Source organism: Schistocerca gregaria, chromosome 4 (genome assembly GCF_023897955.1).
Source record: "Schistocerca gregaria isolate iqSchGreg1 chromosome 4, iqSchGreg1.2, whole genome shotgun sequence".
Classification (NCBI taxonomy): Eukaryota; Metazoa; Arthropoda; class Insecta; order Orthoptera; family Acrididae; genus Schistocerca; species Schistocerca gregaria.
In genome coordinates, this window is record NC_064923.1 from 293,094,115 (window position 1) to 293,108,768 (window position 14,654).

A 14,654-nucleotide genomic window follows, 5' to 3' on the forward strand; every position below is an offset into this window, starting at 1 on the left:
AAACGTATAACTGTATCGCTAGGTCAGGACTCTTCAGCATTTAAAAGCTTTCTACATTACCCTGAAAGGAAGAATGCGTCCTTCTCCCGGAACACTGTTGAGAAACTTCAGAAAACCGCACCTGAAGCTTACGGCGGAACGATGCTACTGTCGCCATCTTACATCTTGCGTAAGGACCACGAAGATGAGACACATTAGGGCTCATACGAAGACACATGAACAGTCGTTTTTCTCTCACTCTATTTGCGAATGAAACAGGAAAGGAAATGATTAGTCGTGGTTTATGGTATCCTCCACTATGTAACATACGGTACATTGTGGATTATACAGATGTACTAAAGAGCATAGTTTACGTATGCGACCTAGTTAAAGTAAACCTAACATTGTTGGTTGTGTAATGCTCAGCTGAAGTGTCTTGTCACACACCCAGCACTTTCCGTGTCAGTTCCGCCTTTTTTTCCTCCTGCTCGGTTGGCCACCCGAGACTGCCTGGACTCTATTCCAGAAAAATCTATCAAAGAAGAAAGGCGAAATAATAGCCGATAGTGGAAACCGGAACTTTAGCATCAGCAGAGGCAGCGACACCTATTATTAGGACAGCCGTGGGCGATAACATAACGAAATTTAAGAATTTAAGCACGCCTTCAGTTAAAACTTCCGGGCTGAGAGGCCGTGGTCGATGTATAAAATTTCCACCTGACGTTTCGTATCGATCTGCGGGAGACACTTCTGAGATCGTCCGGACGATCTCAGAAGATTTCTCCCGCAGATGGAAATTTTCTACATGGACCATGGCCTCTCAGCCCGGAAGTTTTAACTGAAGCCAACACCGGCCGTGAAAACCTACATTGTAAAATTTAAGGCTCACTTGAGAAATGATGTATACGAAGAAGAGAGAGAGAGAGAGAGAGAGAGAGAGAGAGAGAGAGAGAGAGAGAGAGTGTAAAACAATGCAAAGCAATAAATCGCGACTTTGCTGCTTCTAATTATCCTCTATGTACACCACTGTCCGTGTATCTTCGAACACTTCAACAACGAATAAATCAGAATGAAAAATGTTCCTTTCATAGCGTAAAAAAGACGAATATATCGTTGTCAAAGTTAGGGGTGTAAAAGTAGGGACTAGATTTTCGGTTTATCTGGCAGCTTCAAAGACGTCTAAATCAAAACAACTTGACATCTTCGCACTTTTTACTGGTTAACATTAATACCCATGTCATGTAATGCAACGCATCGTGTCAAGCACATGTCACATTTACTACGGCTGGTGGATCTTCTCAATTCAGGCGCAAGATCACTGAGTTTAGTACATAAATCGCAAGATGGAGGTGTGCTAACACCTTGTAACTAAGAGCTCATTACACTTGGTAAGTGGGCTTAACTCGTAAAAAAGCGCGAATATGTCAAGATGTTTTGATGTAAATGTCTTTGAAGCTGCCAGGTAAGATGAAAACTACTTCCCCTCTTCTACAGCCGTAATTCTGACCACGATATTTTCACCTTTTGTGCTATGATAAGAACATTTTTCATTCCGGTACACAACTTTTACTCTAGCATAATTTCCACATTAGATTGCCGTAGCTTGGCGACCTATGCAGATTTTTGTTGACTCTGGCGATGAATTATCCGGTATAAGTTCTTTTTATTGTCTTTCGAACCATGTCGGTTATATCGTGGCAACGGATAAAGCTTTCACAAGACAGGAAACAGGACAACCAGTAATTGCATGTATTTGCCTACCTTCATACAGAATTTGCACCAATTCGCAGAAGTTTGAAATGAAGTATCGATTCTGCACGTAAAATTCGAAAGAAGGTAGATTTTTGAAAGCGGGTTTTCAACTCTGTCTTAAGAATGAATTTTTTTTATTTATTTGATTTGCTCTGAACCGTTTCCGAGCATTCAATTCACATAGGAACGAATTACACGTCCTACATTTAACTGAACTTTAAACCATCGTATCTCGACAACGGATAAAGATTGTTCGATAAAAAAATACTTTGACTATTTATCTATCTTTGTGCAGTGTTTACCGATTCGTAAAAAATTAAAGGGGGGGGGGGCGTCCTTCAGAAATCTCCCAGAAGAACGTGTTCTTTGCGTGTGTTTGCACGTGAAAGCAGAACAGTTAACATACAAATGATGCCATTAGTGGAGTTTTAATTTCGGCCCATTTAAAATCTTTTCAAAAGGAAGTGATCGATTCGCACAGTTTACCTGGGCAACAGTTCCGGTTAATCGTAGAAACCTTGCTTAATATACTGTAACACAGCCACAGTAAGGTTTTCGAACGATTATACAAAATGGCCACTGATCCCGGATAAACCAAGAACTTTTCTATGTTCCTAGCTCAAATAGGAGCCGAACATCAAGTACCCTCCCCCCTCATACAGAGATTCAGCACGCTGCCTTTCATACACATCTGTTACAGCGCTTTCGCGTTGTAACGATAAACGGGTAGTAAATGTTTGCTGGACATTAATTCCAGATGAAAAACGCTCGAGACAGTTTAGGTTATTTAAATCGAACGCAGAGAGAAAAAACCAACAGTGTCGCCGCGAAAAATTGCATTCTCTATTATAATTAGGTGTTCGTGCTACACACTGCACCTAGCTTCCTACGACAATGCGTTTGTCCTGTTGCTTTCTTTACGTATAGGGCATTTTTATTTTCCGTTAAACAGCTACCGAAATTCACTTACAGATCTGTTGCGGAATGTCAACTATTTTCAATGTAACAATTCGTGTAATTGAGGGTTGAACTAATGCAGTGTTAGAGCACTAACCATCGACAATATAGTACCAATTTTCAAGGATGGATGTATTCTTTCAATGCAGGCGATCAGTGCTCTAACATAGGGTCAGTACAATCGGAAATTAAAGATATTAATGACTTCTTTTAATGAAACGAGTTCTTGCATTCAGTATAGAAATCTGATACTCTGAAATCTATTTACTTTTCTAGGTGAAAGGCGGGAAAAAAATTACTTGTAGGTCAGCCCTCTACTTCGCGCCTTACGCTAAGCTCATGGAACAAAAAGCCCGCAATACGAAGATTTGCATTGTGCAGTTAATGAGCATTCTAGAATTACAGGTACTTGTAGTAGAAAGGATGAGCTCACTGATAGTTTTACAGAAAGTTAGTTCTTAGCATTCCCGAAGCCAATTTCTGATGAAACGCTCTTGTTTCACGATTTAGTCACAGTATAGGAATCTGTATCTGCTTATACAGACCGCAGGTTATGGTGTAGTGCGTGATGGAAGGTGTATGGAAGAAATCTTCTCGTTTTCGTTTCCTACTCCATTCGTACCCTACCCTCTGTCAACTTTTTTTCATGAGCCTTACGCGAGGTATACGCTGGTGGTAGCAACGTGGTCGGTCGGCTTTCTTCGAATACATGTTCGCGAAATTTTCTTAACGTTTTCATGTTAACTACGTCTTATTAATCCCAAGTTAAGCTTCGTGATTACTGTTGCTCCTTCATGTTTGGTATACCGATTCATTACTATCGTAGTAATTTGTCGTAATTCCTGGAGTATCTATCATGCTCTGTGACATGAATTACGAACACTGGGAGAATACTTTGGTACCGGTCGCATTTATCTTTTCTGCGGTTTTATTTAGAGATGCGCTGAAATATCACAAGAACACTTCCAAAAGTCCTTTTTCTGTAACATTGATTTTAAGGGATTGTCCCATTTCATACAGCTGTTTATTAACCCCAAATATTCAATGAGATGGGCTCCAGATATCCATCACGAACCTTGCATCAAATATTATCGGAAACTTTATCTTCATTATAGACATTCTTTTGCATTTAAAGACAGCTACCATTCACTACACCAGGTGTAAAGTTTAGCCTAGTCTTCCCGCGTTTTTTAGAGAATAAACCATTCTTGTCACTTAATATGTAACTATGATGACATCAGATCTACATCTACATCATACTCCACAAGCCACCTAATGGTGTGTGGCGGAGGGTACTTTCGGTATCACTATCTGATCCATCCAACCTTTTTCCACTCGCGAATGTTCTCCTCGTGGTCAATAGGCGAAATGTGTGTGTATATATATATATATATATATATATATATATATATATATATATATATATATATATATATATATGTGTGTGTGTGTGGGGGGGGGGGGGGAGAATGATTTAATATGTTGGCCCGAATTTTCAATAGTAAATCTCTACGTGAGGTACATGCCTCTTGTAACGTCTCCCAGTAGAATTTTTTTTAGAAACTTCGTAACGCTCTCTTGCCTGCTAACCGATCCCGTGAGGAAACGTGTCATTCTTCGTTGGATCTTCTCTATGTACTCTAGTAGCCATACCTGGCAGGGATCCCATTTAGATGAACAATACTCAAGAATCTGGCGAACAAGCGCCTTATATGCCACTTATTTAGTGGACGATTTACATTTCCTTAAGATTCTTCCCATGAATCAGATTCTGGTTTCTGCTTATCCTACCATCTGTTTTATGTGGTCATTCCACTTAAGATCGATCTGTATAGTTACGCCTAGCTATTTTCCTGCAGACACTTTCTCCAGCTGTTTATCATCAGTAGTGTAGCTGTACAGTAGTGGATTTCTTTTCCTATGTATGCGCATTATGTTAAATTTATTTACGCGCAGGGTCAACTGCCAGAGTCTGCACCATTCATCAATTTTGTGCTGGTCGTTTTGCAGATTCTTACTATCTTCTGGCGTTGCTATTTTGTTATAGACAACTGCATCATCTGCGAATAGCATCTGACGTTTTCTACTAGATCATTTATATATATCGTAAACAGCAACGGTCCTATCACACTTCCACGTTGTACTCCGGATATTACCTTTACATCTATGGGTTTTGTTCCGTTAAGAGCGACGTGTTGAGTTCTGTTTGCAAGAATGTCTTGAATCCAATCGCAAGACTGCTCCGATAGTCCGTAAGTTCGTACTTTTTCGATTAAACGGCAACACGAGACGGCGTCAAATGCCTTACTGAAACCAAGGCACACGGCATCAACCTCAGCATCGTTGTCCACTGGGCTAGGGTTCTCATGGATGAACAGAGCGAGCTGAGTTTCGCAGGATATCTCTTTGCGAAATCCATAGATGTACATTTTACAAAAACGTAATAATTCTTGAGCATAAAACATGTTCCATAATTCTACAACAGATTGACGTCAGCGATATAGGTCTGTAATTGTGTGGATCTGTCTCACGGCCTTTCTTAAAAACGGGAATGACCCGCGGTTTTTTCCATTCGTTAGGTACCTGTCGTTGCTCAAGCTGTCTACAATAAGTTACGGCTAGAAAGGGAGCAAGTTCTTTCTCATAATCTTTATAGATAGTCTTATAGGTATCTCATCTGGTCCTAACGCCTTTCCACAGTTGAGCGATTGTAACTGCTTTTCAATTCCGCGATCGATTGTCTCAAAATCTGCCATCTCGACGTCCGTACGGCGATTGAAAGGAGGAACAGTGTTACGATCTCCCGCGGTGAAACAACTTCGGAAGAAAAGTTCAGCGTTTCGGCCTTCTTTCTGTCATATTCCGTTTTGATGCCGGTGTGGTCGCTGAGATAATGAATAGATGATTTTGACCCACTTACTGATTTTACATACGACCATAATCTCTCAGGGCGTTTACTCAGGTCGGTTGACGTCTTACTTTCAGAACGATTGAACGCTTCTCTCAATTCTCTCCTCACGCTCATTTTCGCTTCGTTCAGCTTTTATTTGTCAGCTAGGGTTTTACTTCTCTTGAATATGAGACAAAGTGTTCTTTGTTTATGTAGCTTTTTTCTAAAACAGCTATTAAACAATGGTGGGTCTTTCCTGTCCCTTAAAACCTTACTCGGAACTTACTTTTCTAGGGCGTACTGAAAGATGCTTTTGAATTTTTTCCATTTGTTCCCCACATCTTCGTCCTCATCACCGAATGCTGACTGCTGAGATATTCAGAAATTTGTATCCTGTCACCCTTGCTGAGCAAGTACATCTTCCTATCTTTCTTAACATTCATTGTGGGACCCGTCGCCATAGATGCTGTCACAGCCTTAACATCACTGATACCTTCCTCTACGTTAACTGATTCGATAAGTTCAGGTCTGTTTGTTGCCAGGAGGTCTAAGACGTCACCCTCACGAGTTGGTTCTGTAGCTATATGCTACGGGAATACTAAAGTAACAATGTGGGGTGCCTCTAGGGCCAAGTTATTGGCTCCTCTCCAAGCTGGAGATACCCCCAAACAATATCAATCGAATAATCAAACTGGTTTAGAAATAAGCAAACTTTACAGTGTTTGGCTGGATTTCAGTTCATAGGGCACAGTTTTATGAAGTGAACACTCCTTAATTAGAAGATTTATATAAAATTTGTTTAATCATGACAGCATGCTAAGACAAAGTATATTTAATGTTTCATGCAAGTATTGTATAGACATAATTGTAAAGAAGTTTTAATGAAACCCTGTTGTCATATTTTGGTTAACTTCATATCACCTATTAAAAGCTAATTTTATGAATGTGCAAATGTACTTGCGAGAATCGAGTTTCATAATTTGACTATGAATATTTTAATTTTAAAGAGTATGTTTCAAGCATGAAATGAAAAAAAGCCTTCACACTTGTGCCACTTCTGGGCTAGCAATTTCATCTTCGTTAAAGTTAACAGTCGATGCCCCTTTCGGGTACAGATTGTGATCGACATTGGACGCTCTTTTGGTGAGTGAACTTCCTGAGATGTTTTAAACCTTTTCAAGTTTTTCATGTTTTGTGGCGAAGGGGTGAATAACTAATACCTCTCGTTTGTGTGTTCCTTTAGTGTTAGTTATAAAACTTTCAGCAGGCGAGACGACCTGATAACGCATTAACCTGTCTAGACGACATTATTTACAAAATATCCACTGTTTTATTAACGATCTAGCTGCTTCCAGCAACGTGTTGCTGTGACTCAACCTGGTTCAATGGAAAAAAAGAATCACCTGTTTCTAATATGTCCGTATCATCATCTCTTCCACCCCGTCTACATCCCTCTCATCCTCCTCCCCCTGTCCATCGCCTTCTGAACCCCCTCTTCTAATTCCCCCTGTACCTGTACCTCGTCTCTCTCTCTCTCTCTCTCACACACACACACACACACACACACACACACACACACACACACCACCACCACCTCCTCCTCCTCCTGCTGAGCCCTCCCCCTTTGCGTCCCCTCCTTCCAGCTTTGCATGTCTATTTTCTCCCAACAATCTGTCGATCTCCTCTCCACCCTATCTGACCTTCAGCCTTGTTTATTGTAAATTCATATTATCAGCAATCTGATCAAAATCGGATACTCCACATATACAGTTTTCCTGAGTACTAACAATGTTTCGCTCGTCCAAAGGTTTATCACAAGAACAGGTGAGTATAATGAAGTAAATCAGTCAAGAACTTTAATATTTTTGCTACTAACGGTTCCCTTTATAAATCAAAGATTTGTTTATATATTATATACATGATTATTCTTATTAACGTTTAAAATCTTTCGAAGCGACGCAGGTGACGGAGAGATTAGTAATTCAGTGTAAGACACATGGGAGCAGCAAATGTCGGGAGATACCACGAAAGTGGATGACTAATGTTGAACATGTGACGTCACCAGATGATGTACCTCGCCGAACGTGCAGCAGTTGATCTTAAGTCCCCAAAGGTTTTTTTTTTTATAGATGTTACTGAGAATCACGCTGAGTGTTTTAAAATACGTATCCAAACTGCGCGCGTATTTGAAATCAACGTTTTGACAAAATACCGATGCAAGCGGCAAAGAACTTTCGGAGATATACAATTTTGACAAACATTTACTGGTACATCTTCAATTACATAGAAGTTTTCTGAAGTCCATTGCGTTTGTCCACAGACGATACTGGGGGGACTGTATGCAACAGCATCGTCGGCGAATAAACGTAAGGGCCCCACACACGCACTAACCGACGTACTTACATATTGGACGTATGCAGGCGCTTTGACCGACCGACGAACATTCCATGTCGGGACGTAAATTGGGTAGAACCACCTGACATCCGATACGCCACCATTTCCTCCAACCACCCTCCCCCCAAACAAACTGTGCCGTGTATAACGCAATCGTGCCAGCCGCCCTACCAAAGTTCGTCTTTTGCTACCGCGCGGGGTTAAATGATCTGATAAACGTAACAGTGTACGAGGCGGACAAAACTAAGGACACAGTTCGTGGGGAAATTTAAGGAATGCAAATGTTTGTGGGATACGTCATGCGAGGAGTATGGCAATATAGAGGCAAGAAATGAAGCACCTTTCGTAATGGTTTCCTATGGCATATAGAAAAAAGTCCGTCGACCTCCTGCTTTTAAGTTTTGTTTCCGATACTTACAGGAAAGAAATATAAAAACCGGCATATCTACATTTAATTGATGTTCATCCAATAAACACACTCGTTTCATTGGTCCAAGGGTTAAAAAAATCAAGTCTGTGTCGAAGCCCGCTACCATGAAGAGCAACATGTGGGATTTGAAGGTCATCTTTTATGCTACATAGATAAATTAACGAAGTTCACGTGAACACCCATTTTATTTATTTTGTTTTATCATGGTGTACCTCCACTGTCAACTATAAATCGCGTTGCAGGTTTCAGGAACCATTTTAGTTGATTGTGGGGATACAACAGCAGTGAATCTGAGGCAATCTTGATTAGAAATTAAAGGCTGTAAGCTGGAGAGAGAGGCTTCTCCTTCCAACTTAGAGCCTCTCTCGTGGCTTTATTCTTAATCTTTAATAAATGGTTTGATGTTCAGCAGCGCCGAAATGCATGTTTCATCCGTTGTTAGATAATTATGAAAGTTGTCAGGTCCCAGGTGCTTAAGTAACAGTAGTAGTAGTTGTCTTCAGTCCTGAGACTGGTTTGATGTAGATCTCCATGCTACTCTATCCTGTGCAAGCTGCGCCATCTCCCAGTACATACTGCAACCTACATCCTTCTGAATCTGCTTAGTGTATTCATCTCTTCGTATCCTACGATTTTTACCCTCCACACTGCCCTCCAATGCTAAATTTGTGATCCCTTGTTGCCACAGAACGTGTCCTACCAACAGGCCCCTTCTTTTTGTCAAGTTGTGCCACAAACTCCTTTTTTCCCAATTCTATTTAACAGATCATTAGTTATTTGATCTACCCATCTAATCTTCATTCTTCTGTAGCACCACATTTCGTAAGCTTCTATTCTCTTCTTGTACAAACTGTTTATCGTCCATGTTTCACTTCCATACATGGCTACACTCCATAACAAATACTTTCAGAAACGACTTCCTGACACTTAAATCTATACTCGATGTTAAATTTATCTTCTCCCGAAACGCTTTCCCTGCCATTGCCAGTCTACATTTTATACCCTCTACTTCAACCATCACTTATTTTGCTCCCCAAATAGCAAAACTCCTTTACTACTTTAACTGTCTCACTTCCTAATCTAATTCCCTCAGCATCACCCGACTTAATTCGACTACATTCCATTATCCTCGCTTTGCTCTGGTTGATGATCATCTTATATCCTCCTTTCAGGACACTATCCATTCCGTTCAACTGCTCTTCCAAGTCCTTTGCTGTCTCTGACAGAACGTGGTTAAATTCCTTTCCTTGCCGTCACTTTACCCACAGGTTTCTCTCATGTTTTTGCCTTATCTCTAAAACAGCCAAGGAAAACTTTTGTTTCTAAGTAAAACCAAGAGGGATCTCGAAGAACACAAACTTAGGATAAACAAATGACGACAGCACAGCACTGTAATCGGTCAGTGCAGTCGGTCGAGACGTCTGCAGGCCGCCACGAAATTTTGTCGGTCGGTCGGGATGTAATTCGATGCGTGTGCAGCGGCCTTTAGTGGTGCAATGGGAGCTACGATTCCGGCTACGACCCAGAGTTTTGCTAGCTGCGCCTCGGACGAGCCAGAAAGAGTACACACAGCGGCCAAAGTGACCCGCGGATTGGCGTGCGTCGGCCGGGCTGCTGCGCGGACGTCAGCGGCAGCCTTGAAGGCAGCAGATTCGCTCCCGACAGGCAGGCAGCACCACCGTCCAGAATAGCTTCGCGGTAGCCGCCGTTGCTTTCGGCAGTGTGTTGGATTGGACTGCCGCGGCGCGCGCCTGAATGGAGCAGGTGACCAGGTGCGCGAGCGGTCCACCCCGGCAGTGATCGTGCGCTGCCCGCCCTTGGGGCGCCGCGGTAAACAGGCCCAGGCGATAATTATACCACGGCTGACGCGAGAGAGGAAAGAGTGGGGGCAAACGCGGTTGCGACGCACCCGGGTGCCTTTTGAGAGAGCCGCTGCGTGGCCGGCAAACAGTGTTCCGACATCCAGTTACATCTACGCCGTACTGAACCTTTCCCTTGCCTTTATCGTAATTTATGTACGGCATATATACATAATACGCATTAAAATACGAGTCAAAGAGATGATCATCGTCTAAAACGTTTCATGAATTTCGTTTACAGTTTTAGTTTTTGCAACGAAGTGCGTTACTTACGGCAAACACTGTTTGAACATGGCACGAAAGTAAACGTTTGGCTACGCTACAGAAGAGTCTGTCTCTGACATTTACATTCATTGCCTTAGCGAACTACCAAATATTCACCTCACACTACACTACAGATCTGTGATACAACAACCAAGATTTAATGGCGGGGCCCAAAATCACACAAGCCAAAGATAGCATCAAAATTAAATTTCTTTTACATGCAAATAGGCAAGTGACTGTTTCAATTACCACGTACGCCGCATCTGTTTGGTCATTCAGTACTACTTAGACACACACTGCTTGTTACATAATGTACTGGAGACGTTTTGGTGTCCGTACCTGACAAAACATCTAACTCTAGGTACGGCCACAACGAGTCATGTAACTGTGACTAAGGGGGGGGGTAGGACTTCAAACATGCCGACTTGGAGCAGGAGAAGCACCACAGGACATTTTATTTTCTACTGTCGATACTTCTACAAACAAATTCATAAAACTTTGTCAGAATGACCAGGAAAGATTCAGGATTCACATTCGTAGCAGCGGAAGTTCAAAAACATAAAATAAATTTTTTACACGTGAAATTTCATCATTTTTTCACTTACTATTGGCTACATTTGTTGCTATAGGTACACTTTTGTTCATAAGTAAAAGAGACTGTTCGATGAATTTTGCACAGCATACAAACCATACTTACAAGTGCCTGAAACTCTAGAATCTATTTGATTTATGAAAAAATGAATGAGCTGTTACGTTTTAAATTGTTTAAAAAATCAAATTTTGTTAATTATCTCAATTTTTACCACAGTTTTAAATAGATTTACAAAATTCTATAATTTCATACACCTGTAAGTATGGTTTGTACGTTGTGCAAAATTCATCAAATAATCTCTTACTTGCGAAGAAAATGTACCTATAGTAACAAAAGCAGCCAACAGTAAGTGGAAAAAATGATGAAATTGCACATGAAAAAATTATTTTGTTATGTTTTTGAACTTCCGCTGCTACGAGTGTGAATCCTGAATCCTTCCTGGTCATGCTGACAAAGTTTTATGAATTTATTTGTAGAAGTATCGACAGTAGAAAATAAAATGTCCTGTGGTGCCTCTCCTGCTCCAAGTCGGCCAGTTTGCCGTCCTACCCCCTTAACTGAAAACCACAATGTGTGTATTGTAACAAGCATAATTAATCTTGATGCAGTATTAATGTTTTTAGTGAATTTATGGTTACCTGTTACGGCTGTACCATTTTCAAGCACCACTTTCTCGTCTCAATGCGACATAATGGAAACATGTAAAATGAGTAAAAAAGTCTGCTTGGTGCCAAGAGTGGGGCTGCACTACCACCAGACGAAATTCGAGAGCCGACAAGTCTGGAATCACTGAGAAGACGTAACTTTAAAGGAAGGGGGGGAAAGAGTAACTGCTTACAGGCTGCATTCTGTCCTTATGCTCAGTAGCCCTTGAACAACAAGACCACACACCTAATCATTTACCGACCCAGAAAGGCAACCATATACAATTACCAACGTCAACAGTCGAATCCCGTCAGATGCGCTTCGACAGAAGCTATGGCTTAAGTTTATCGATCTGTCGAAATCGCAGTCATTAGCTCTAGCTGACGTGGAGGATACGCAAAAGACTAGCCAATAATTATGTTTGAAGAACCATCTCATAAGCTAAAATGTAGATCAGTATCGCACGGAGAAACGACAAACTCGGTTCCATCAAACCCTGTAATAGTTACTTTAGCCTCTCGCATTTTTTCGGAGTTTATATAGGAACTATGTTCATAGCATGCATTAAAATACGCGCGAACACATGTCCACTAAGTTACCCGAATTTACCTTACAGTTTTAGATTTCTTGAAAAAGTCCGTTAAACATACCAAAGTGCGTTTAAATATGGGGTGATCATAAGGACACACACTACAAGTCAATATGTTAACTATAACTTTTGACATTCAATCGCAACCTATCGCCTCCAAACGTAACGTAAGCCTCAGACTACAACACCGATCAGTGTCATCACAAATAACATTTCAAGGTGCGGTTTCCAGTGTATTGTAGCCCCGAACCAATTCCAGCGTCTTAACCACTACAAAAACTCAAATTCGTTCGACAAGCATATGATGCAAACAATGTTTTAAATTATTTGCATCTGAAAGAGTATGTTGCTATATTGTTTTGGTCAATATACACGCAAACTATTCTACATTAGCGTGTCATTCACTGACAATGCTACTTTAGTGCCCTAATGGATGGAAAATAACCTCGAGTGCAGTATGTCCCCTGCTCCGTCGATTTCTGAATAATTCACATGTTTGGTCACTGCTTTGTCCTAGAACCTGTTCGTTATTAGGCGCCTTTGCTTTCTACAGCGGTGCGTGTGCCGGTACGGATATGATGGTGGGACGTAGGGAATTCTGATTGTAGGTCGAACCATCGGACCACCATGAAACTGGGTGGATGAATTTGGGCCCGAAAAATACACACGCAAACAAACCAAACTTTCGAATGAATTTGCTTTACCTAAATACAGGTAACACGTCAGCACCGGAATTTCTCATCTAATCACGTGGACCACATCGATCGGACAGGAGTACACTCCAGATGATGCACTACGTTCACACTTCGACGCAGGTTTTCTTTTCCTTCGTTTTGAACACCCACGTACGCTTGCAAACACCCGCTAACATACCGCCCCTAGCCCCTTTCCCTCCAATCTTTTGCAGCAAACAAAAATTTTCTTCTGTTCGCGGCGAAAGCAAAGCAAAATTTGACAATCATCTCTACACTAACATCACTAAAACGCCCTAGAAGCAACAACACGCCGGCTCGTTGTGGGAACCATCGTGCCGTGGATAACAAGCGACGTCGTGATTAAAACCTGTCTCCCTTCGGCTGTACAGCGCTCATTAGTTACAGCTTCAGCAAAAAGCTGCTGCTGGCCAATTAAGATCTCTGGCCTGAATCCAAATCGAAAAAAAAAGGGAAAAAATCACCATCGGTACAAAATTTTAACGGCTAGATTACAAACAGCAAGGTAGCATGACATACAACAAAAATGATATAAAGTATCTCCTTTGTATACGTTCAATATTGCAAAGTTTGAAGTAAATGCTGCTACGTAAATGTTACGTCTCTTACAATATTAACCAACTTGTAAGACAGCTAACGTTCATTTAGAAAAGTCAGGCAGTTTTCTAATGTCAGAATCAAAGTATCGTGTTTATTAAATCTGAAAACTGGTACAGAGACGTCTCTGTCAACCGTAATGTACATCAAAGCATGGCTAGCAGCTGGCAGTTAATAAAGTCATTTCACTGACTTCGGAACAGTTTTCGTTGCAGTTTTCTCGTTAGAACTTTGTTGTAACTAATATTTACCAACGGGCTAAGCAGGCCATCCATCCTTTATTTATAAAATTAAAGCCAGTGGAAATTAGGAATTGTTTTGTCAGTACTCTGACAAAAGCTTAAAGCCATAATCGTTGTAAGCGCATACAGATGGAGAGGAAGCGTGTAGTGAGATGCAGACGACACACACTGAACACAAAATACACTACTCACTGTCATCGAGGGCGAGCAGACTGCCGGTCGCAGCACCTCCAGGCACCAACGTGGCCGCAAATAGGCTGAGTATCACTAAACACCACGGTGTTAAGGACAGCGGCGACCGCAGGTACACGAAGGCCATGCCAAGATCAACAACAGTAGGGTTACTAGTGGTGCCGTTACAGTCAAGACTCCTGCTAGTGTTGCGAGTAACGGCTACAGATGGGGAACGGGAGCTATACACAAACGACTCCTTCGGCGGCACGAGCCTGACTGGGCGAGACAGCCGTGGCCAAGGTGTGCGCGCGCAGCTGATCGTTGCAAGGCCGCCACTGGCCCGGTGGGCGGTGGAGGGGAGGGAGCGGACGCTGGCGCCGCCTCGCGGGGGCTCTGCGAACCTCCCTACCTTGCGCGGGAGGTACTCCTAAACCGCAGTCTGCCGAAGGGGGAAGTTGGGCTGAATTTCGCATCTCATAGTGCAAACTGTGATACACGAAAAACAGTACAGTAGAAATTGAGGCGAGAAGCACAGGACTCCATCGTTTGCGTCTTCTCAAGTTTTTCTTCACCGTAC

At 41.9% G+C, this 14,654-nt stretch overlaps 1 protein-coding gene across 4 annotated transcripts in view; it reads right to left on the reverse strand.

The window, feature by feature from the left end:
- LOC126267419 (very low-density lipoprotein receptor) overlaps window positions 1-14,408 on the reverse strand; it is a 568,113-nt gene extending 553,705 nt beyond the window's left edge. For all 4 annotated transcript variants that reach the window (XM_049972661.1, XM_049972659.1, XM_049972662.1 and 1 more), the window contains exon 1: window positions 14,096-14,408. In XM_049972661.1, coding sequence (XP_049828618.1) covers window positions 14,096-14,222 — 127 coding nt within the window. In that variant the 5' untranslated portion in view covers window positions 14,223-14,408. The remainder of the gene's footprint in view (window positions 1-14,095) is intronic.
- Between the last annotated feature and the right edge of the window lie 246 nt (window positions 14,409-14,654).